Below are 25,895 nucleotides of genomic sequence, written 5' to 3'. Positions count from 1 at the left end.
TTTAGTGGGTTAAGTGATATGGCATATGCAATGTACTTAGATGTTAGTCACCATTATTATCATCATTATGAATAATTATAATTTCCCATGTAACTTTCTAACTAGCATTTCTTCATATTTTTATGAATCATTAACAAAGAGTACCCTAATACCTACATAATATTTCAGTGAGCAGAACTACAAAAATCAATCAATTGTCCTATTGATGAATTTTCAAGTGGTGCCAACATTTTGCTAATATAAATGAAGCTGAAATGAGAATTTTCTAGACTAAAGCTCTCTTTGTATTTAGAATTTTGAAAGGAAAATAATTCTTAAAATATCTTTCAATCTATATCAGGGGATGGAAAACTATAGCCCATAGATCAATCTAGCTCCCACCGGTTTTTGCAAATAGTTTTACTGGAATCATCCCCAGATCCATTCCGTCACCTACTGTCTGTGGTCGCTTTTGCTCTGCAGTAGTAGATTTGAGTACTTGTGACAGAGACTGCATAGGTTACATAGCCTGAAATATTTACTATCCAGCCCCGAAATGAATTATCTGAAGTAGAATTACTTGGCCAAAGGGTGCAAACATTATTAAGGCCCTTTATACCTATTGACAACCATGCTACAAAAGAATTATACCAATTTCCACTTTATTCATTACACTTTAGAGCACTGAATGACTCACTTCTTTATTTTTTTGTTGTTTCTTTCTTCCTTCCCTTCTTCCTTCTTTATTTTCCTTCTCTCTCGATTTATTTAATACGTTTCTGAGACTTTAATACTTTATTTTCTCTCACAATTCTTTTATTAGGAGAGCCTCTATACCCTTAAAATTACCATGTTAGCAATAAACTTTTGAACGTACATCTCCCAGGAGCCCAGAAGAATGTGCTGCTCTTTTATTCACACTTCTAACATCTCATACTGTTCCATGTATGAATGTATGTAAATTCATGGAGGTCATTGCCCGTCTATGCTTATTTTCCCATTTGATCCTTTCAACAACTACAAGAGGTGGTAAAGATGGGGATTATGGCATCTGTTTGACAGATTAGGAAACTTTCAAGCTAAGGCATGTGACATTATTTAACTGAGGTTACTCACAACTAGTGACTGAGCCAAAGTAGACCCTAATTCCAATAGATGCTATTTGATGTTTTTGGAAAATTGCAGAGGGAAAGGTTTGCTTTCAGGACTGAGCAGACAAATATGCCCCCCTGGCCCCCTCTGCATCTGTATCAGAAAGCACTCATTGAGCTCTTTCCTAGTAGGTACAGCCTGGGTACTTAAACTCCTCAGCACAATGCCCCAAGAAGCCACATGTTAATTTCTAGGCTCAATGCAGTTTAGGTTGGGTTTCTGTCCATGTTTAATACAAACATCCCTGTATGAATGCAATCTTTCAAGAGAATGCTCCCCTTTTCCTTGAATTGTAGAGCTGCATGCAGACACAGAATATCAATGCCAAAAGGAACCATGGGATAGCTACCGACATGGGAATGAGTTTTTAAGTTAATAGTAAAACTGCTGTCTTCTAGAGGAGAGTTCTAGGTTTCCAGTGCCATAATGCCCCAACAGAAGGATGCTCTGACACCATCTCCTTGGACTTCAAAATTCATATATCCAGTTATCTTCAGGACAGTCACTGGCATCTCCCACTCAAGGTGGCCAAGCCTGAATACGTCAACACCACCCAGTCTGTTCTTCAGGTCCTTCCTTCTGTTGAGAGAGGGAACACCAACTCTCCGGTTACTCAAGCCAAGAACACAGGAGCAGGTGCTGATGTCATCTTCCTCTTCTCCCCAGCACAACTGCTAACCCATAGGTCCTTCCAGCTGTACCTACCAACTGTTCCTCTAGCTTATGCAGCCAAAGGCATATTTCTAACTGCAAAAATGACCATCTACCAAAACCTCTCCAAGCAGTTTTGTTTAGTCACTCATCAAATAGGCATGGGCCAGGTGACAGACACTGGTAATATAAGGGAGAATCAGAAAAAGACAAAGTCCCTGACCTCATGGAGTGGATGTTCTGCTAGGGAGGATGGAAAGTAACCAAATAATCCCACAAATTACATCAAAGTAAAAATATGATAAGTGTTGTGAATTGTCAAGTCTTTTGAGTATTTATAATAAGGTCTCTGAGCTGGTCAGAGAACCAGAATTTGGAGCTGACATGTCTCACCCCTTCATTTACACCAGATGCTCTGATATTTATCTTTCAAGACTAAGCTAAGGTGTCATTTCCTGATTCTCCCAGATCCCTCAGCAACCCCTGTTCTGTCTATCATAGCACTGACTGTGCTGGTTTATAATTTTCCATTTTCACATCTATTTGCTCTCATTAGACTGTGAGTGCTTTGAGAGCAGAAACCTTATCTTCCCATCTGCATGGCTCAGTGGTTCTCCGTGCTGGCAGTGCATGGGAATCACATGGGAGAACTTTTAGAGCATACACTTCTTCTTCTTCCAATTTAGGTTCCTTTTAATTCTTTTTCTTGTGTGATTGCTGTGGCTAGGACTACCAATATTATGTTGAATAAAAGTGGCAAGAGTGGGCATCCTTGTCCTGTTCCTGATTTTAGCAGAAATGCTTTCAGCTTTTCACCATTGAATAGGATGTTAGCTGTGGCTTTGTCATTTATGGGTTTTATTATGTTGACATATGTTCCCCCTATGCCCACTTTCTGGTGAGTTTTTGTCATAAATGGATGTTGGATTTTATCAAAAGCTTTTTTTTCCCATCACTGACTCAATGGACATGAGTTTGAGCAATCTCCAGGAGTTGGTGATAGACAGGGAAGCCTCGCGTGCTGCAGTCCATGGGTTGCAAAGAGTCAGACACGACTGAGCGACTGACCTGAACTGATTGAGATGATCCTGTGGATTTTATTCTTCAGTTTGTTAATGTGATGTATACACTGATTGATTTGCAGATACTGAAAAATCTATGCATCCCTGAGATAAATCCCACTTGATCATAGTGTATGATTTTTATAGAATTACAGATTCCTAGGTCCCTCCCCCAAACAATTTCATCAGAATCTCTGAGGGCGTGGTCCAGGCATTCTTTTTTTTAAGCCTCCCTGGATGATTCTAATATACAGCCCAAGTTGAGAACCAAGTTGAGATACAGTCCTTGTGTCTAGCATGGTGCCTGTACATAAGGGGTTTTTTTTTTTTTTTTTTCATTAAAAAAGACATGACTACTCATTTTATTTTTCTTATTTCCAGCTGCCTCCCAGCTCAGGCATCCTTCCTTCATATAAAGTTTGACAAAGTCAGATCCCTCCATGACAGGTCGTTCTCCAGGCATGGGTCACAGCTGCCTTTCTACATTTGTTTACTGAGTTCATCCGTTATTGTCTAACTCTTCCATGAGAGTTTCAAGAAAGAGAGCCCGGGTCTGATTTTAGCCCACCATTGTATAAGCAATGTCCAACCTAGTTCCTAACAGACATTAGATACGCAATAAATATTCAGTGAATAAATTATGATCAAAATACAAAGCACAGGTAATATCAGGACAATAGTAGGAGTGGAAGTTCTTTTCCCTCTTTTAGTCTCTTGCTAAAAGTCTCACCCACCATCATTCTGCACCCCCAGCATCATTCAGAACCATTTATCCCCATATTCCTCTTTCCAATCAATGGACTAGTCTAAGGTCAGCTCAGATCAAGGGATGCATTTGAGGCTTCCTATTTCTGACAAACTCAGGAAACTGATTATGAAGCAGGGGTGCCAATAAATTGGCCAGTTGATATCCTCTCAAAAAGTTCTAGATAAAAAAAGAAAGAAGGCTGAGCACCAAAGAATTGATGCCTTCAAACTGTGGGGCTAAAGAAGACTCCTGAGAGTCCCCTTGGACTGCAAGGAAATCAAATTAGTCAATCCTAAAGGAAATCAACCCTGGATATTCATTGAAAGGACTGATGCTAAAGCTGAAGCTCCAATATTTGGCCACCTGGTGAGAAGAGCTGACCCACTGGAAAAGACCCTGATGCTGGGAGGGATTGGAGGCAGGAGGAAAAGCAGATAACAGAGGATGAGATGGCTGGATGGCATCACTGACTCAATGGACATGAGTTTGAGCAAACTCTGGGAGATAGTGAAGGACAAGGAAGGCTGGCATACTGCGGTTCACAGTGTTGCAAAGAGTCAGACACAACTTAATAACTGAACAACAAAAATAGTCATAGAGGCAGCTCTTGCCATATCAGTGCTGGTGTGAGAAGCAGCCCCCACTAAGAAATCATAGAGTCCCACATGGAGAACCTACATCCTTTTCCACACTCAGCCCTGAATAGGTCCTTTGTGGAACCTGGCACTGGGAAGCACCTGAGCTCTGAAAATGTTTGGAATATGGTGCAAAGGTGGGACAGAAAAGTCTGTAGGCTTTGGAGTCAGAACCTGAGTATATGAGATGTTGGTAATTTCAACCTCTTATATTGCTATTTCTGTTGGTGTAAAATGAAGATAAAATAAGTAATCTGAGGTTTATTGTTAGGAATAAATTATATGAGACATAGAAGCTATATAGCATGATTCTGAAAGAGAGTAACTATTCAAGACATCCATTTTGTCTGTCTTCTGGTTTATGAAGGAGGCACTGGATTAAATCCAACATTTACTGAGCACTCTGTGCCAGACATCCTGCTAAGCACAAAGGAAGCAGTCATCCAAACCAACCTTCCTTCCTTCCTTCCTTTCTTCTTTCCCTCTTAGCCTCCTTCCACGTGCCATGTGTGATGGATGCCTAGTTCTCATTACGAGATGACATAAGAAGGGGCCTTTTTCACTTGGGATGAGGGGCTGCTTAGGGAATGCATCCTTGTGGATGCTGTTTTAGGTGGCATCTGAAGGTAAAAAGTAGCAGAAACAGCACCCAGGTGAAGGCTCATAGGGTGTATTGCAAAAGTAGCTGTAATACTTTGCAATTTCTTCCAGTAGGAAGTAGAGTTCTATTCCACATTCGGAATATAACCTGACCTTGTGATTGGCTTTAATCAGTAGACTGTAGCAGATGTCATGAACATCCCAAATCTGTGATTTTAGAAGTTCTACTGCTTCCGCTATCAGGCTCTTGGTACCTTGCCTCTATGTGCAAAAAGAAGCCCAGGTTAGCCTCCTGAAGGATGAAAAGCCTGCATTCCAGTTGCCCACATTCACCCAGCCAACAGTAGCCTGGTACCTGCCAGATACCAAGTGAGGCCATCCTAGACCATTAGCCCACCTGCCATTAGCCATACAGATACCAAACAGCCATTAGCCCACCTGCCAGCTGACCACAGATACCAAGAAGGCCTGGACAAGAACAGCCAAGCCAACCCAAACCAGAATAATTGCCCAGCTAACCCAGAACCACAAGCCATATAAGTAGTTTCTATGCTAAGCCACTAGGTTTGGGGGTTGTTATGCAACAGTAGATAACTGATACAGGACAACATTTACAAAAGCCCTGAAGTGGGAAGTAGTTTGGTAGTTTCAAAAACTGAAAGGATATCTATGTAATAAAGTGAAGAAAACAAGGGGTTAGCAGATCATCTAACGTTCTGTAGGGAGGATTCTACTACTCACATCTATTGTCTGATACCCTCCCTTCACAAAACTCAGAGGTGTTTTCTACAAGTGCAGAGCAAGTACAGACTTGCTGCCTCGGGTGTGAAACTGTCCTTCAAAGAGTTATTTTCAAGTTATTTCAACAAGGATGTGGTTGGTGGTTAGGTTGGATGAACTATTCCCATAGTCAGAAAATGCAATTTTCGTGGAATCCTCTTTCTCATCCCCTCTGATTTAGGTATCAAGGACAGGAAAGAAATGCTTACCTGGCCACTCTCAGCTTTGTGCATCATGGTCCCTGTCTTAGTATATTAAAAAGCTACTTGTGAAAGAAATCACAGATTCACTGAGCAGCTTTGTAAGCCCCATTAGTAAATGTATTAACCTGATAATCTCGGGTATCTCGTGGGCAGATGGCTAACAAGCCGACCAGGAAACAGATGTGTGAGGCTTTCAACAACACTGGTCCTCTCCGTTTTGATTTTTCTTCATTTAAAGAGAGGAAGAAGGAATGAAAAAGGTGCTTTCTTTCCAATAAGCCTAATTGCCTTGAAGGAACCAAGGCTATAAAATTAAACTGTACCTTCCTCCATCTGTCTCTCTCTTAATTAGCAGCAGACACTGGTACAGGTGCTGGGTGGGATGGAGCCTTGCCTCCGTGGAGATGGAGAGAGTCAAGGTAATAACCAGTTTTCAAAACAAGCTACATAGCTGAGGGTCACAGCAGGTGGCCTCCCACCTACCTTCTTTCCTTGGGACAGAGGTATTTTAAGGAGAGGTTCCCACAGCTCCTTCTCAGTTGGTTTTCATCTTGGGTCTCAGGTGATGGATTTCACCTGGTAAGCAATGTCCCAACCTAGGCTTTCACTAATTCCCCACTTATCCCTACCTTTGGTCCAAGAATATAGCAAAATAAGCTTCCCATCACATTTACAAATCAAATCCAAATGATCTGCATGACTTGGTCTGCCTGATCTGATCCCTGGCTCTTGGTCCACCCTCATCCTTCCCACACTTGCTATGACCTCACTTAGTGTACTGGTTTCCCAAGGCTGCCACAGCAAGTTGCCACAAACAAGGCAACTCCAAACAACAGAAATGGATTCTCTCCCAGTTCTGGAGGCCAGGTGTCAGTGGGTCTGTGCTCCTTTTGCAGCCTCTAGTGAAGCGTCCTTCCTTGTCTCTTCCAGCTTCCAGCGGTGGCAGTAATCCTGGCATTCTCTGCCTGTAGCAGCATCTCCTGTCTTTGCTTCTGACTTCACAGGGCTCTCCTGTGTGTGTGTGTCTATGTGTCCAACTTCCAATTTGTTCTGTTTCTCGAATACATCGTCCACACTGTGGAAGGCTTCATGACCTGGGCTTCACAGGGATAAAAAGACTGGAGCTTCAGGGCAGGAGAACCAGGTTGCTGCCCAGCTCCAAACCCCTGGCTGGAAACTTGCAGAGGCATGAACATTTTCTATCAGCCATAGCTCAGGGGAGCTAGGAGGGAGTCAGGTGCAGGAGGCAGGGATTGATTAAAGAGACTGCCTGGAGGCAGCAGCAGGCTGTGCTGACACACCACCCTCCCAGCTCCCCCAGCAGTAACCTTTAATCTGACTAAGAGCTCCCCTTTAGGTGTATGCTCTGCCCCAGGTACCCAGATAGGGAATGGACATTTGTTATCCCATTTAATACTCTCAAGGGCTTCCCTGGTGGCTCAGATGGTAAAGAATCTGCCTACAGTGCAGTAGGACCTGGGTTTGACCCTTGGAGAAAGGAATGGCTACCCACTCCAGCATTCTTGCCTGGAGAATTCCATGGACAGAAGAGCCTGGCAGGCTACAGTCCATGGGGTCGCAAAGAGCTGGACACAACTGAGCGATTAACACTTGTACTTTCACACTCTCAATATCCTAATGAGATAGGTACTATGATTGGTCTCCTTTTATAAATGGGGAAACTGAAACAACAGAGCTTTGGCAATGTGTCCAAGTGACAATGCTGGGATCGGAATCCAGGGAACCTGGCTGAATTCCAAGTATCTTAGAATTTATGAATCTGTGGCAACAACACTCACCACTATTTAACCATCTGCCCACCTGATAGAAGAAGCTCTTGTTTCCTTAACAAGTTTCTATCCACTAGAAAACATTTTCCCCAAACTCCAAAGAAGATGGAGGGCAGAGTGAAAATTGCATGGAGAAGATACTTTTCTTGATTCCTCCTCTGAAAACACTAGGGATTGAGATATACATGTAAAGCTTGTTCACACAAGGCGATATCAAAATGTCACAACTGGAAATCTCATGAAGCCTCAAATTTTCCCTGAAGGCAAGATCTGTTTGCCGCTTTCTTCCTTAAAGTGGGACAGGAGAAAGGGAGCTGGGGTGTCATAGACTGCCTGCCATAGACGACAGACTGTCATAGACGACAATGTGGAGAGATCTCATTCTGAGATATTCACCAATATTCTTTTCCCTCTGCTTCAACTCTCCCCTCCCCACCACTCAGAGAGCAGAGATCACTTTTGATGGTGACAAAGGGTTCCAAGTGTTGCTTCTGAATCCTACAATGAGATTTCAACAGCCACAGTAGAGTCATGGAGGGTGAGATTTCAGCAATAAGATCTGAGAAGGCTGAGAGAGAAAGAAAGATTAGTGAGATTGAGAGCCTGGAGGATTCAGTGCATCAGGGTTATAAAGCAGATAGCAGAGTTTGGAAGAATGTACCCTTGCCTTCTGTAACTGTAGAATCTTTACAATACAGTAGAAAGAACATGAACTTGGAAAGCACATGGACCTGAGTTCAAATCTCAGTGTATAAGCTGGAGTCCTTCACAAAGTTGCCTAAGTTCCTCAAAGCTTCCCCAATAAAATTGAAAATAAAATAACAATGCTGGGTGATTTTCACTGTTATATGGCAGAAACCAAAACAGCATTGTAAAGTAATTATCCTCCAATAAAAACATAACAAGGCCTGCCTATGTGGTAGGGGGTTAAGGTATTCAAGAGCATCGTGTGAACTATACTGTATAATGTGAAGTACTAATGGCCTTGCTTCATAGTAGGTATTCATTAGACAATAGCCACTATTGCTTCATTGTCAAAAAATAAAAAGAATATAAAATGAGGATAAGAAGACCTACTCTGCAGAGTGCAGCAGAGAAGTAAACAAGATGAGGCATGAAAACAAAAACCACTATGCATGGTGCACAGTAGGACTCCTTAAATGTATACCCCACATGAGATGATATTGTAAATACTGCTACTTGTCTCCCAGAACTCTTCTACCATTTTTTCCTGAGCACATGGCCACCCAGCCCTAGATTTCCCCAGCCTCCTTAGAAGCTAACCTTGGCCATGTGGCTGATCTGTCACCAATGGAATGTTAGCAAAAGGGATGCATTCAATTTCCACTCACATTACTCACTTAAAAGAAAATTGGTTGCCCTGGGTGTCCTATCTCCCCCTTCCCATAGGCGATGACAACAACTAACTATAAGAGTGCAGACAAGGACAATACAGTAGAGGGTCTGCAGAGCAACAATGTTGCAGGAACCTGGGTGCCTGAGTGACAGCTTGGAGTACAGAGTCCTACCAGTCTGGACCACTCCCTTTGGGGCTATGACATGAAACAGACGTATATTTCTTTCTTTTAAGCCACTGTATTTAGGGGGCCTTTTGGTTCACTAGGACAGTATTGACCTTTTATTTATATAGGGATGTTTCCTTGGTTTCTACATTATTTCTCTCTATCATAAGCTGAATTTTAAAAGGGGGAAACAGTTCATGTTTAAAAAAAAAACACCCAGGTATTTCTCTCTTCTTTTGAAACGCATGCTCTAAAGCTACAGAGGCTTCTGGGGCTCTCTCAGCAGGCAGAAAAAAAAAAAAAAAGCCCAGCTTCCTAGGCAGAAAAGAACCAGGAAGAAGATGGAAAGATTTGTCTTTATGGCAAATCAGCCCCATTTCACCTGGTTCGGGGCCTCGCTGCAGAGACACAAGGAGGGAAAATCACATTTGAACCAGTTTCTAATGAAACCCAGGACTCCTGGCTGTTCCTATAGGGCTGCACATCTTTCCTGAAGCCTTATCTCTCCAAGAGAGAAAACTGGAGGTGGGAGAACAGGAGCCTGGCCCTTTATGTCTCTGCCCTGAGAGCTCCCATGTGGAGGTCCTGCTACCTTTATTGAGAGGGTTCTGGAACAGTTCCTGGCTTGGGCTTTGCACCAAAGTTGTCCACCTGCACCACTGGCCCCTTGGTTGTGGCTGCAGAGAGCGCTCTGTGAATGTCTTGCTGCCAACGGACCTAGGAAACCTCAAGCCCTCTGTCTCTTCCCTTAGGCAGCCCTGCTGAACAGTCACTGCTTTCTGAAAGGCTACTGAACAAAGATGGATGGCCTCACTGTCCATCCATGGCTGACCACAGCATCCCCTGTCTTGAAAGGTCCTAGATGGAACTTGTGCACTCATTCACTGCCTTTCACCCTGCTCCATAGATGGAGATATTTCTTTTAAGAAATTCATTACTTGGTTTGTCTTATGATCAACCTCCCAGCTGGTGAAATTTTACACATCTGGTGATTTTTTAAAGGGAGGAAATAAAGGTCAATTCTCCTTAATCCTACCTACCTCCTTCCAATGTACTGTAGCAAAGGTCCATCTCAGAGTAGATGATAAGATTTGGTACCCTGTGTTAGATGAATGCATGAGGGACCTCCATTCTTCCCGTTCCCTAAACCCATATTCTTTTTATGTGACTTTGAAATTCACCCCTCAAAAGAAGGATCTCGTTTCCTCACCACTAGATTCCAAGTTCATCCATGTGACTAATGAAGGTGAGCAGACATGACACGCACAGAAGCTTGAAAAGTGCGTTTTGGCATTTGGCTGCTCTCTCACACCTTGGTCCCCAACATGAGAACATGTCTGCACTACCCTCTCTGAGGTTGAAAGACATCTGGAGCAGAACCAAGTCACCCCAGTCTTTCCAGCTGAAACTAGCCTACATTAACCAACATTCAGCCAACCCTCAGATATACGGGTGAACTCAGTTGAGATTAGAAGAACCTCCTGCGTCAGCATAAACCACTGGCACTTAGACCCCAGTCCCAGCAAGTGCTGAGCTAAATAATTTTAAGGCATGAGATTTGAGGTTGCTTGTTACGCAGCATTAGTGTAACAATGGATAACTGATACAAATACCAATCATTCACTTACCCTACTCCCAGGAAGAGCCCCAGTTCCCAGATGGGGATCCATGTTGCCTCTACTCTAAATCCACATGGTTTGGATGACATACCCATCCACTCCTTACCCCCAACCATTCTCCAGTGACGACAAATGACCCATTTCATTGCCCTCACAATAACAATTTGTCCAGAGGTGAGTGGTCACATGACAAGGTAGTCAATCAGAATAAAGCCCGGGATCTTTACTTATGGAGACAGAGGGGCCAATGAGATCAAGGATCCCTGCCTTCCACTTATAGGAGAAGCAACCAGAGCTGTGGGCTCCCCATGACAGCCAACAGAACAGAAGCAGCACTGGATCTAAACACAGGCTTCCTGGCTTCCACCTGGTTGGTTTTTCTGCTATTTCCCATGGCCTCTTCTGAAAAGACAAGATTCCCCTCAAATGCAACGCCCAACTCCATTTAATAATTTATTAATAAAATATATGTTGTGTGTCTACTATATGCCAGGGCCACCATGCAAGATTTGGGGGAATTTAGCAAGCATGGCATCAGTACATACATGCTTCAGTCATGTCCAGCTCTTTGAGACCCTATGCAGCGTAGCCAGCCAGGCTCCTCTGTCCATGGGATTCTCCAGGCAAGAATACTGGAGTGGGTTGCCAGGCCCTGCTCCGGGGGTCCTTCCCAACTCAGGGATCAAACTCGTGTCTCTTGTGTCTCCTACACTGGCAGGCATTTTGTGTGTTTGTTTTTACCACTAGCGCCACCTGGAAAGAGTCCTTAGCCTCAGAAGGACACACTCAAACTAGTACCCAGGGCTGGGCACGCGGACCTCCAGCAGTGACCACTAGGGGGAGACTTGCCTGGAAAACGTCAGGTATTGACAAATACGAATCGCCAGTCCAGGTTCGATGCATGATACTGGATGCTTGGGGCTGGTGCACTGAGATGACCCAGAGGAATGGTATAGGGAGGGAGGAGGGAGGGGGGTTCAGGATGGGGAACACGTGTATACCTGTGGCGGATTCATGGTGATGTATGGCAAAACCAATACAATATTGTAAAGTAATTAACCTCCAATTAAAATAAATAAATTTATATTTTTTAAAAAACAGAAAAAAAAATACAGTAATGCAAGGTGGGCTACCACAACAGTTCAGCAGTACAAGATCTGCCTGCAATGCAGGAGCCACAGAGGTCCGAGTGTGATCCCTGAATTAGGCAGCTCCCCTGCAGGAGGGCATGGCAACCCGCTCCAGTATTCGTGCCTGGGAAATCCCATGGACAGAGAAGCCTGGCGGGCTATAGTAGAGAGGTGAGTGGTTACAAGACACTCTATTGAACTCAGTGTCACAAAAGGTTACAAAGGGTTAGACACGACTGAAGAGACTGAGTGTGCACGCATGCCCACAGCACAAACTGGTAAGATCTGTTTTGCCATTTCCTAGCAGATAGGATGGGAGAAGGCAATGGCACCCCACTCCAGTACAACTGCCTGGAAAATCCCATGGACAGAGGAGCCTGGTAGGCTGCAGTCCATGGGATCCCTAATAGTCAGACACGACTGAGCGACTTCCCTTTCACTTTTCACTTTCATGAGTTGGAGAAGGAAATGGCAACCCACTCCAGTCTTCTTGTCTGGAGAATCCCAGGGACTGGGGAGCCTGGTGGGCTGCCATCTATGGGGTCACACAGAGTTGGACACAACTGAAGCGACTTAGCAGCAGCAGCAGCAGCAGCAGATAGGATTCCCCTCCAAAATCAGTTAGAGTCAACACAAGTGGAAGCAGGACACTTGGATCTTCAGGGACCTTGTCCTCTCTCCTTCTCAGCTACTGCTTCTTTATCCAGCCTCCCCTGGACACAGTCATCCCTCACCTGCTGTTTGTAAAGTGGGTTCATAGCAACATTCACACTCTGAATCTTAAGACTTAAACTGGCTTTACTGATAGAAAAGATATCAGATGTCAAAAGTGTTTGAGGGACTTCCCTGTTAGTGCAGTGATTCAGAATCTGCCTTCTAAGGCAGAGGACACAGGTTCGATTCCTGGTTGGGGAACTAAGATTCCACATGCCACAGGGCAACTACTGAGCCCACATACCACAACTAAGACCCAATGCAGCCAAATAAATAATTAACAATTTTTAAGTGTTTGGGAAATGATGGATTTTACAGAGTTTGATAGTTTCTTTACCATGAGATTTTTCAGAACTTTAATTTGCTCACCTGATAATATTAGTATTAATAATACATGTTACTATGACGTGTGTTTTCACTTTCAACACACCAGGCACTGTGACATGTATTGCACATGTAACCTCATCTTATCCTCACAATAACCTTAGGAGGGAGGTGATAGTGATGTGGCCACCTTGTAGATCAGAAATGAGGGGCTCAGAGAGGTTGAATGACTTGGAGAAAGTAACAAGATGGGGCTATGAATAGAGCCCAGGTGCGTCTGAAGCTAAGCCCATCACGTCCTGCTTGTACCTCCCTTTCAAGAAGCTGGTGTGCGTGCTCTGTCAGTCACTAAGTCGTGTCTGACTCTTCATGACCCCATGGATTGTAGCCCACCAGACTCTTCTGTCCATGGCATTTCCCAGGCAAGAATACTGGAGTGGGTTACCATTTCCTTCTCCAAGGGATCTTTCTGACCCAAGGATCGAATCCACTTCTGCATCAGCAGGCGGGTTCTTTACCACTGAGCCACTGAGGATATCCTCAAGAAGCTGACAGGTGTACAAACCCCTGACCTGTTATCACACCTTAGGCAGACTGAGGGTCTGGAGCTTGAGAAGAAAACAACAGGGGAAGGCCAGTGACCCCAGAGGCCCCCTCTCTGGAACCTCTTATCTTCTCCCCTGATAAAGCAGAATAAATAAAGGTGCATTTAGCAGGACAGGTGAATTTAGCCTGGTTGGAGCAGAAAAATAGCCTCTAAGCCCTTGCTTCTGACCCATCCTGAAATATTTTCTAAATGCATTTGACAATAACAGGCTGATATCAGGACACGGATGCTGTCACGGGCATCGTAATGGCTTTGTTTTTCACAGGGAAGGAAAAAAAAGTTTACGCCTCAAATTAGCAGGTCTGTCATGTTCCAAATTGTTTGCATTTCTAAAAATGGACGTTGACATGTGAATAGTTATTATCTAATACAAGACCCAAAAATCTGCCTCTCTCAAGGCAACAACTGGGTGATCAAGGGATTCTCATTAGACACGAGGGTCTAAAGCTCTCTCTCTCCCAATTCTGGAATAAGGGGCTGCCCTCTCCATTCCGACCTCTTTTCTGAGGCTGCTTATGAGCCTCTGGGATTCTGGTCAAACTACCCTATTCAGAACTCTCAAGCCACAGAAAGATGTTTGGAGATCCAATCAAAGGGTCTTAGGGTCTTAGTTTCCCAGCAAGATTTCTCTAGTGCAGTGGTTTTTGAAGTATGGTCCCCAGACCAGCAGCATCAGCATCACCTTGGAACCAGTTAGCAATTCAGCTCCTCAGGCCACACTCAAGGTCTAGTGAATGAGATGCTCCAGGATGGGGTCCAGGAAGCAGGTTTCAACATCCCTCCAGGGGATGCTGATACACGCTCAAGTGGCTCAAAGGTAAGGACCACGGGTCAGCCCACAGCTCCCTCCCCTCCTCTCACATACATTCTACAGTCTCTTCATTATCCCTCGACTCCATTTTCTTCTCTTCATCCTCTACCACCCCAGTTCAGGGCACCACCCACCTGGATGACTGCAAGAGCTTCCCAGTGGGTGGTCTCAACTTCAGTCCACCCTCCCCTGATCCAGTCTCCAGTTGGAAACCAGAACTGTCTTTTGAGAAGGCAAAATGGCCCTACCAGTACCTTACCTACAGCCCTGCAATATTTTCTAACATCTCCCAGTTCAAGGTCACTAAAGAGACTGAGCTCCATCTGCTTGGGTCAGCTATATCTTTCCAACCACCAAATTCAACAAAGCACACGGAGTGGAGAGAGAAGGGAACTGAATTTCTGGCCTGTTCTGGAAAAGAGTTACTCCCACCACACCCCAGTGGGAAATAACTAAATATTAGAGCTAGGCAGATATGGGTTCAAATTTCAGCTCCATCACTTAGTAGCTAGCTGACTTTAGATAAGCGAGACTTAGACTCAATCAGACACCCAGGTCCTTATTAATAAAGAGGATTAATAAAGGGGAAGGACAACACACATATGGCTGGGTCATCAGAGAATTCAATGATATAGTAATATCAAGGGCCCATCCCTCTGTCTGGCACATAGCAGGGGGTAAATAAATGATAACTACCACCTGCCTCTGTCAGCCAGCTAGTTAACACACAGACTCAAGTGGACTAACTCCTTTACTTTCAGCTCATCATGATAGCCAGGAGAGTTAAAAAGAGCATCTGTTCCCCAAAAGGCTAATAAATCCCAAGACCCAAGGCCAACAATCTGTTTATCACTCCCTCAGAAGTTGTTTTCCCCCTGCATTAAATCACCTTATGTTTTGCCATTTGCCTGTGCAGCTTTCTGAGAGGGAAAAAAAAAAAACATTTCCTGGATGTCTTACCTGGGATGGCTTCTGATAGCGACATTTTCCTTCAGGCAGTGAATATCAGGAAGCGAAGAGGAGCACACTTTTTAGCAACAGCCTGGAGACACGCCACCCCAGGCGTGCACACACACACACACACACACAACACCTACACACTGGAACTCAGACAGACCTGCAGATCCAGCCAACAGGGACACACGTGTGCACTGGGTCACACACAGACAGTGGGACGCTCTATGCCTTCACGGATCAACGCCAAGTCCAACAACACCTGGACAAAAGAGCTAGAAAAAACTGTACGGTACCTTTCGGTGACTTAAGTGTCGCCACTGTCCAGTCACCCTCAGAACTTCCTAAAAAATAACAATGGAGAGATGCTGATCTGCTCACCAGCTACCCACGTGCACGGTGCCCTCACACCCAGATGCTGCTGTTGGCATCTCTGCTGCAGCTTTTAAGTGTGTGTGGGGGGGAGGGGGGTGTAGGGGAGGGGGGCAGGTCTCAGGGGACTCAGGGAACAAGGCGAGGGAGTGAATGCACGACTGTGATTATGTGAACACTTCTCTCTGCAAGGTCCTGAAGCATGATCGAGATAATGCCCAACACAGGACCAAAAAAGGTTCCCCTTGAAAAAGCCTAGATGTACTCAGAGAGAGAGTAATCTGGTGAATCTGGCTCTAAATTTCCACCTTCTAAGAAAGAAGGCAAAGTTTCAGTTACAAGAAGTCACAGTGGCTAATAACAACGCTCTGTGGTCAAGAGAGAAATTTGGATCCTCTTCGACTGCAATCTCCCTGCTAAAAGGGAGTCGGGGGTGCATCATTAGCTCCATATTCGAGATTGGGGCAGGCTAGGTTCTGCTGACTGTGACTTTAAATGCTAGGCAGCAGACCAGGTGGGGTGGAGACCACCCTGTCCCAGTGCCCACCACACAATCTGTGTTTGCAAAACATTGTTGAATGAATGAATGAATTCAAGGTTCTCCGCGGAGTCACTCTTCCTAAGGTAAGGAAGTTCCCCTTAATGCAAAAGGGATCAAGCTTGTTATCTGAGAATCCCTAACGCCTGGAATTTTGATTGTAAATCAGTTTCTCCAGATTGAATTCCGTTTCAGAGGTACTGGCTGAACCCTGGGGGAAATCTCACATGATTAGCAGGAGCCCACAGTGCAACCCTTTTCGTAAAGGATGGTGAGAAAGGCTCCGGCTGCGCCTTACCCAGGTCCTCCATAGGCCTTCTCTGTACTACGGGATTTTGCTCAAAGGGGCTAACCTGCCCCCGAGCCAGTGCCGAAGCCTCTGCCCATTGGCTGGCGGCCTAATCAGCGTGCGCTGCTAGCTCCCATCTCCTTTCTTAGGAAGCTACCTGGAAAAACCAAGTCCTCAACGTTTCTGCACAATTTCCAGAGACATATCCGGCTGCCAGCTGGGAGGAGACGCAGGGAACAGTCTGTGATCTGAATGATTACAGAGCACAGATCGGGGCCCATTTAAGCATTTCTGGTTGGCCTCCCAGGCGTGCCAAAGGACACTCAAATTGCCACGTTCCCCCTGCGGATATGAACTCTACACGCTCATCTCTCACAACAGTCAGGAAACTGGAGTGACAGGCGAAGAGTGACGAAGTTAAAATTAAGCGGGATCCGCCCGGGATGCCCTGGATGTTTCTTCTCCCTCTGAACCAGGATCACTGACATCTGGAAATAGGGATGTAGCCCCAGATCTTCCGGTGTGGGCGGACACAAGCCTGACACGGTCACTGAGTCACTAATTCCAAGGAAGCCATTTGCCCCCAAGTCAAATACATCACTGCCTTGAAGGCAGGAAACACATGGTAGACATCCCTATGTCCACTCCCTAAGACAGGGCTTCACTCTGGTGAGGTAGTAACACGTTTTGTTTATTAAATCCAGTGCTAATAAGGGCACTTAATAAGATGGTACAGAAGCTACCAAATATATACTTTAAGTCCCCTTTTGTGCTTGGTGACACAAACCCAAAATTGATTCTCACAAAAAGTGAGAATTGGTTAAACATTTGTTGGGTGAAAAATTAAATGCCTGTGTAAAGAGGATGGGCCTTAGGCATTGGGAGGAAGAGAACATGAGGGAACTTTCCGAGAGAGGAAAATATTTCTTATCCTCCCTGGGATGTTAATGACTCTAGCATATGTATATTTCAATAATCACACTATTATAAAATTATGATCTGAGTCTTATACTATACATATTAAATTCTACCTCAACTATAATATACCTTAAATGTGTTATATACCTCAGTCATACTAGCATGATGAGAAAATTTTTACCTCCAAGCAAACAAACAAAAGAAAAATAATTAACACCTTAGTAAGTCTTCCGGACAAAAGAGGAGAATGTGCCTCTTCAGTCTTCTTTTTTTTTTTTGGCCTGGTAAGATCCTTCTGATGCCAGAAACTGCTTCTGGGAGATAGCATCATTTCATGGGAAGAAGACCTGCTTCAGGCTATCCCAGATATGACTCTTGACTCTTCAGGTATTACTTTGGAAAAATTACTTAACTATATTGAGCCCCAGTTTCCCCATATTTTGACGCTGGCACTGATACCTCCCCCAGAGGTGTACAATTTGGGAATCCAGTGATACTAGCTCCCTTTCTTCCACATCAACAAAAACAAAAAAAAACTAGTAGAGGTTAATTCAAAGTTGAGGGGTTTATGCATCACTCAGGGTCTTTACACATGATTCCTTCAGAAAGAGCAGAAAAGAATTCCTAAGTGCATTGTTGCTGTGGTTTTAAAAAGTGCTATTGGAAAACTGTAACAAGTTTCTGGGAAAACAGTCCACAGACTGTTAAACAGTAACAGAGAAAATATTTTCTTATTAAATTCTGGAATTTAAAAAGAAAACACCACCTTTTATCAATAACGTTGGTACATCCTGTCTCTTTTACTCACTGGACAGCTAGGTTGTCAAGTAAAAGTGTCCAAAAGCATCTAAAGGGCACATGGTCGAGAACCATTAGCAGCTGAGGATTTCAACTCTCAAGACACCCTCGGGAAAAACTAGACCTGGGGCCAATAGGGGCTAAATGCCGATGTGCAGGCAATTTTCCATTTTCCAGAGCTCTCAGGAATTACATAAAAGAGCGGCCTTTTCCCAGTTTTGGAGGCAGGAAACAACCAACTCTGAACCATCAGGTGACTCTTAGGGATATTTTCACAACTGTCTTTGTAAACATTGACCAATGAAGAACCGTAAAGTGGGTCCTCACATTGTCACCACCATTGCACAGGGCAGGTGGGGGAAGGGGGGACGCAGAGGATTTGTGTGCTTAACTGAATTTTCAAAAGGTTACAGTTTGGCTCAGTCTAGAACAACACACACTTCTTGACTTTTCTTGGTAGCAAACACTTTGAAACTGTTTAACCTCACATTCCTGACTGAGTAAGGAAAGTTAATTGAGTGAAACAGAATCTTTCTTTGATGGATTATGGGAGTCATGGGTCTGGGCACATGGACCTTCATTGTCCAGGCTATTAATGGGGAGAGTAAAGTGGTTTGGGCTGCCTCTTAGCTGGCCTGAAATGTGCTGCATGGTGCTAGGTCCTTGGGATACACCAATGAAAGGACAGACTTGGTTCCTGACTCAGCGGGGCTTGCAATTGAGGGACACTAGATTAAACGATTGGAGAATGAATGAATGATTTGGACAAATAATTATTCAACTCCATCCCTCCTTGTACAGAGTACAGTGAGGTTTCCGTTCAGTTCAGTCACTCAGCCGTATCCGACTCTGTGTGACTCCATGGACTGCAGCACACCAGTGAGGCTTAGGGTTTCCCTCATAGCTCAGTTGGTAAAGAATCCACCCGCAATGCAGGAGACCCTGGTTCAACTCCTGCATTGGGAAGATTGCCTGAAGAAGGGATAAGCTACCCACTCCAGTATTCTTGGGCTTCCCTTGTGACTCAGCTGGTAAAGAATCCACCTGCAATATGGGAGACCTGGGTTCAGTCCCTGGGTTGGGAAGATCCCCTGGAGAAGGGAAAGGCTACCCACTCCAGTATTCTCGCCTGGAGAATTCCATGGAGTGTACAGTCTATGGGGTTACAAAGAGTCAGACACAACTGAGCGACTTTCACTTCCTTCAGTTCAGGGAGGTTTAGCCTCTTACATTTCCCTAGTGTGTGCTAACATTTTGCAATAATTGGGCAGGGAACACCCTGGGAACAGAGACCATTCTGCAGCCACATGGTATACAGGACCAGATGTTACATTCCCAAATCCCTCCTGAATCACAGAGAGAAAGGAATTCTGTTTAAACATGAATGAGTGAGATTTCAACAAGCAAACAGTAAATAAAATATAAGATTGGTGTTTTTGTTTAGTCATTAAATAATGTTCGACTCCTTGTGACCCTATGGACTGTAACCTGCCAGGCTCCCCTATCCATGGGATTTTCCCAGAAAGAATACCAGAGTGGGTTGCCGTTTCCTCCTGCAGAGGATCTTCCTGACCCAGTGTCCTAACCCATGTCTCCTGCTTTGGCAGGAGAATTCTTTACCACTAAGCCACCAGGGAAACCCAAAATATATGATAAAATAAAATAGAAGGGAAGGCCTGTTTTGGAAGAATTTATCTCAGGAACTACCAACAGTTCCCATTCTGAGTTGGTAGTGAATGAATGAGACATATTTCATGGCCCACAGGTATTCTAATAACTAAAATGAATAGAATTGTTTCATTTTCTAATTTTAAAATCATAATGGAGTTTAGAAACTACAGAGTTCAACTTCTTCATTTTTCACACAAAGAAGCCGAGGCCAGGAGATTTCAGTGACCAAAACCCCCTTGAGGTTCTGAATATTAAGGCCTCCAAGAGAACACCGATTTTCCAGAAATATTTTTGAACTTGGCAGTTAACCCTAAAGGCTGTCCAAGCCTCTCCTTATTGACTGAATTGAATTTTTTAGAAAATGAATCTGGTTATCAGACACTGCAGAACTTTCCACAGCAAACCATTTTTTAAACAACTCTCCTGGGTGGTAATGATTTTGTTAATGAAATGCATTTCATCCTTCACACCACAGTCATATTATGCCTTAATAAAGAACCCTTGAAAGAACATTTATTATGGGATTTGCATTTCATTTGGGCAGGCAGACTCTGGACTCCTGGGTAACCCACTAGGCAGGCAGCCACTCAGTCTGCCCCACACTGGACCTCACAAGACCATCTGTGACTCAGATAAAGCCTGTGAACTCCTATAATAGAAAAGAAGGGCAGCAAAGAAGAGGGCCACATCAATCATATCCAGGATTGAGGAGGGTTCTTCATCTGAGATCCTTCAAAGTTTTTAGAAGATATAGGGGTGCTCCCTTCCAACTAAGCTATTCTTGGGTTGGGGTCAAAGATAAATTCATTCATTCATTCAGCAAACGTTTCAGGAGTGCCCTCTTTGTGGGAGAAAACGTTACTCAAGGAATGATGAATAAACCTTCAGACTGAAAATTTAATTCCAAGTGCATTGCAAACATTTGCTGTACCAAGGAGCCCTATGTCAAGCCAGGACAGAATCAAGGAACTCTGCTGGAAGATCCGTTTATGATTTATCCAAGAGCTACAGGGTGCTGAGGGGGAAGGAAACACAGGGCCTAAGTGAAGAAATGAGTTGTTTGGGGTAATGGGAACTGCTCAAAAAGAAAAAGATGCCTGGGTGGGATTTTTTTTAATGTCAAAAGAAGAATCAAACATAACAGCAGATGCCAGTCATCACCTAAATGCAAGACTCAAGAAACGGAGGTGGACAACCGCGTAGTGCATGAAGGCTTCTGCAGGGACATTGGCGCAGAAGCCAAGACTTCTCTCCTAGGCAACAGCCCTCATCCCTCGCTTGTAATATCTGAGTCTATTTGAACATGCTTAGGATGTATGTGCTATACAAACATGCAATACGGAATAGAGGGAATCTACAGTCACTGCTGCTGTCTATGGGGTTGCACAAAGGCAGACATGACTGACGCGACTTAGCAGCAGCAGCAGCATGGTCACTGCTGGGCTTCCCTGGTGGCTCAGATGGTAAAGAACCCACCTGCAATGCAGGAGACCCGGGCTCAATCTTGAAGACTCCTGGATAAGGGAATGGCAACACACTCCAGTATTCTTGCCTGGAGAATTCCATGGACAGAAGAACCTGGTGGGCTACAGTCCATGGGGTCTCAAAGGGTGGGACATGACTGAGTGACTAACACTTTCACTTAATGGTCACAGATGTAGATAAGGATTGAGTTGGGTGGAGAAATTCAACAGGAAACATGGGGTGCTGGTATGTGAGAGCTTGTGAGACTTGGGATTTAGGAAGCACAAGCTGTATCCTCAGAATTATAAGCACTCCTCAAACTCTCTTCAAAAGTTTCCATTCAAAAGTCCTAGGATATCAAGGGATATAAATTCCTATAGATAGATTTCTAAGCTCCAAGTTTGGGCCTGACTGTCTGCAGGGCACCAATATGCTTGTTTTTTGAATCTGATGTCCATAGACCATAGTTACAACACAGCCTAGCCATGTGATCATGTCTGTGCTTTAGTTTCTGTCCTTAATGTGTATTGAAATTAGGATATTTCATACTAGAATTGATCTGCAGAGTACATCATGAGAAACGCTGGACTGGAAGAAACACAAGCTGGAATCAAGATTTCCGAGAGAAATATCAATAACCTCAGATATGCAGATGACACCACCCTTATGGCAGAAAGTGAAGAGGAGCTAAAAAGACTCTTGATGAACGTGAAAGAAGAGAGCGAAAAAGTTGGCTTAAAGCTCAACATTCAGAAAACGAAGATCATGGCATCCAGTCCCATCACTTCACGGGAAATAGATGGGAAAACAGTGGAAACAGTGTCAGACTTTATTTTTGGGGGCTCCAAAATCGTTGCAGATGGTGACTGCAGCCATAAAATTAAAAGACGCTTACTCCTTGGAAGAAAAGTTATGACCAACCTAGATAGCATATTCAAAAGCAGAGATATTACTTTGCCGAATAAGGTCCATCCAGTCAAGGCTATGGTTTTTCCTGTGGTCATGTATGGATGTGAGAGTTGGACAGTGAAGAAGGCTGAGCGCTAAAGAATTGATGCTTTTGAACTGCGGTGTTGGAGAAGACTCTTGAGAGTCCCTTGGACTGCAAGGAGATCCAACCAGTCCATCCTGAAGGAGATCAGCCCTGGGATTTCTTTGGAAGGAATGATACTAAAGCTGAAGCTCCAGTACTTTGGCCACCTCATGAGAAGAGTTGACTCATTGGAAAAGACTCTGATGCTGGGAGGGATTGGGGGCAGGAGAAGAAGGGGACGACTGAGGATGAGATGGCTAGATGGTATCACTGACTCGATGGACGTGAGTCTGAGTGAACTCCGGGAGATGATGATGGACAGGGAGGCCTGGCGTGCTGCAATTCATGGGGTCACAAAGAGTCGGACATGACTGAGTGACTGAACTGAACTGAAATGAACCCATCTCCAAAGAGGAGCTTGGCAGAAGGGGGAGAAACTAGAATGAGAAGATGATAATAAAAGAAAGCACATGGTCTGGGTGTCTTCTGTTTGCCCCAAAGCTTGATTTTGCTGGTAGTGCTGCTTCCTTCCTATAGAAAGTGGCCATGAGTCATTTGTTAAGCAGTCTGGGTTATCATCAAGGTCACCGTCACACTCCATCATGTATGAATCAGAGGAACGGACTGAACTCCCACCCCAGGGCTGTGGGAAGAGAGTGGCAAGAACACAGGCTCTGGAGTGATAAAAACACAAGCACAAACTGCCCACAGGCTGCTTGACTTAGGGCAAGTTAAATTAACCTCCTCAGTCTCAATTTTCCTAATCTGAAAACTGGGGCAATATTTATGCCTTCTTCTTTGGATCACTCTGAGAAAATGAGGCAACGTTCTGTAAGAATACCAATGCAATGTCCCAGACTTGATAAGAATGCAGATATCAGGAGCTCCAGGCTGTCCCTTCAACCTGGAAATATTTACACCTGGAAACCAGAAGCTGCCTGAGATAGGAATGTGCAGGCTTCCCGACTTCTCCAAGGGAGGCTAGACTGGGTAGATGGTGAGCGTCTGCCACTAAAGGGCAGAACGTTCAAAGACCAGTGCCCTGGATCCTATGTCCAGGTTCCCTGAGGATTCACTAGGGCAGATGTTTGATGGTGAAGGGGCTGAGGTATCCACAGGATCAAATGAGTATCCATGTTCTCCTCTTCCCCCATCCACCCTGCCCCACACAGCAAGGTAGGACTTGACCTGGGGTTGAGAGAAAACAGCTAAGGGGCTCTGGTCCTTAGTAAACTGTGTCCCAGGTACAGAGACACAGAATATATTAGAGAGAGAGAGAGAGAGAGAGAGAGAGAGAGAGAGAGAGAGAGAGAGAACATGGAGAAAGAGATGCTGGATGGATAGATACATGGTGGATGGATAGATACATTGTAGACGGATAGATGATGGATAATAGTCAGATAGATGGATAGATGAGAGAGATCAGAAAGATAGAAAGTGGAGTAGAAAAAAGTTAGAGATAGGGACATGTAGAAGGAATGGAAAAGTGCAGGACAGAAAGAAGAACAAATCGGTGCTCACCGACTGCCTTCAAGGAGGCGTACTTGTTGAGCTCTTTGCCGGGCGGCTGCTGTTCGTAAGGGTTGGAGATCTGGCCCAGGCTGGGATAGGAATGCGGGTGGCCCATCTGCTGGAGCAAAGGGGAGGTGGGCACTGCGTTGTTCATCTGAGTTGTGTCTGGAAGAGAAGAGAACAGAAGGAGATGGTCATCAACCGGGCGGGCAAGAACTTCTATCCACCCCCACCATCACCACACCCCTCGAGACCAAAACTCCTCACCCTCTAGGGACAGGAGACTGAGGGCAGCCAAGGATGGGCAGGAATAATGGCATCACTCAGCTCTGCAGTCGTCACTAGCGAGCAGCTGAGGATGAATGGGGAAGAGCACGGATGCACCTGGAACATTTCCACCTTCCCCAATTAAACCTAAGTCCTGTCACTGCAGGGGATACTCTTGTGATTGAAGCAATATATGTATAAAAGGATGACCAACTTCAGTAGCAGCCAAAGAAATGCAAGTCAGAACAATGGAAGGCCACTCCTCTGCCAAGAGATTGGCAACAATTAAAAGGACTGAAGAACACCAATCTAGCAAAGATGCTTGGACCCTGGGCAGTCTCATAAACTCATGGTAGATACGCGATTTGCTATATCTGCAGAAAGGAAGCAGATTGTGTGTGTGTACGGAAATTTAAAATGGTTGGCATGGGTATGTTCACCAGATAATGCCAGTTCTAAGGATGGTGAATTCAGAAATATAAGCATCAGAATGTGAGGGTGGTGATTCCCTAGTTGTCCAATGGCTAGGATTCCGTGCTCCCAATGCAAGAGGCCCAGGTTCAATCCCTGCTCGGGGAACTAGATCCCACACGTTGCAACTAAGAATACATATGCTGCAGCTAAAGATCCCATGTGCCACTACTAAGACCAGGAGCGAGCTAATAAAAAAATAAATATCTTAAAACATAAAAAAAAAAAGGTGGGGGGGAACAGAACACCAAGGCTTCCCTGGTGGCTCAGCAGTAAAGAATCTGCCTATCAATGCAAGAGACATGTGCTCAGTTCCTTATCTGGGAAGATCCCACATGCCATGGAAACAGCTAAGCCCACAGGCGCTGTAACTATGGAGTCTGTGTTCTAGAGCCTGGGAGCTGCAACTACTGAGCGCAGGAGCCGTAGGGCCTGAGCTCCACAACAAGAGAGGCTACTGCAATGAGAAGCCCTCACACCACAATTAGAGAGTAGCCCCCTCCACAACTAGAGAAAAGCCCTCACAGCAACGAAGACCAACACAGCCAGAAATAAAAGAATAGATGAAATTTGAAAGTGAAAGGCGCTCAGTCCTGTCCAGTTCTTTGCGACCCCATGGACTGTAGGCCGCCAGGCTCCTCTGGAATTCCTCATGAAATTCTCCAGGTAAGACTACTGGAGTGGGTTGCCATTCCCTTCTCCAGGGGGCTCTTCCCAAATAAAATTTTAAGTAAGTAAATAAAATCAAAAACGATCATATATATATATAATTTTCTTTACCCTTTTTAAAATTAATTAATTAATTGGAGGATAATTACTTTATGATATTGTGGTGGGTTTTGCCATACATTGACATGAATCAGCCACAGGTGCACACGTGTCCCCCCATCCTGAACCCTCCTCCCACCATCCTCCCCACCCCATCCCTCTGGGTTGCCAAAAAAGAATGTGAGGGTATTTGTTAAGAGATGTGCATTGCACCATTGTTTGTTAAGTGAAAAATAAAAACCACACAGAAAACACTTGAACTTCTATCACTGGCAATTCTTAAATTATTGTACATCTGTATTAGGTACATAATATGAACATACATATGAAGGGATATCATTCAGCTCTTAGAAAAAATGAATTAAAAATCAGTTAACTATACATTCAAACTGGAGAGTGTCTTATGATTTGTACTGGTAAGGGGAAAAAAGCAGATGTCAAAGTAATGTAAATAACAGTGTTTGGTTGAAAGAGAAGAAAGTCTGCATATTTTTGTGTGCTGCAGTTTGCAAA

General features: G+C 44.5%; 1 protein-coding gene across 3 annotated transcripts in view; it reads right to left on the bottom strand.

Moving 5' to 3' along the window:
* Nucleotides 1–25,895, bottom strand: part of SHISA9 (shisa family member 9) — a 534,699-nt gene that overhangs the window by 185,973 nt on the left and 322,831 nt on the right. For 2 of the 3 annotated variants that reach the window (XM_013974979.2, XM_013974977.2), the window contains exon 3: nt 23,886–24,041. In XM_013974979.2, coding sequence (XP_013830433.2) covers nt 23,886–24,041 — 156 coding nt within the window. Of the gene's footprint in view, nt 1–15,577; nt 15,626–23,885; nt 24,042–25,895 lie in introns of all 3 variants that reach the window. The other variant, XM_013974976.2, reaches the window with a different exon arrangement.

Source organism: Capra hircus, chromosome 25 (assembly GCF_001704415.2).
Source record: "Capra hircus breed San Clemente chromosome 25, ASM170441v1, whole genome shotgun sequence".
NCBI classification, from domain to species: domain Eukaryota; kingdom Metazoa; phylum Chordata; class Mammalia; order Artiodactyla; family Bovidae; genus Capra; species Capra hircus.
Note: the sequence above shows the minus strand (reverse complement) of the source record. Positions and strands in the feature narration are given on the sequence as shown.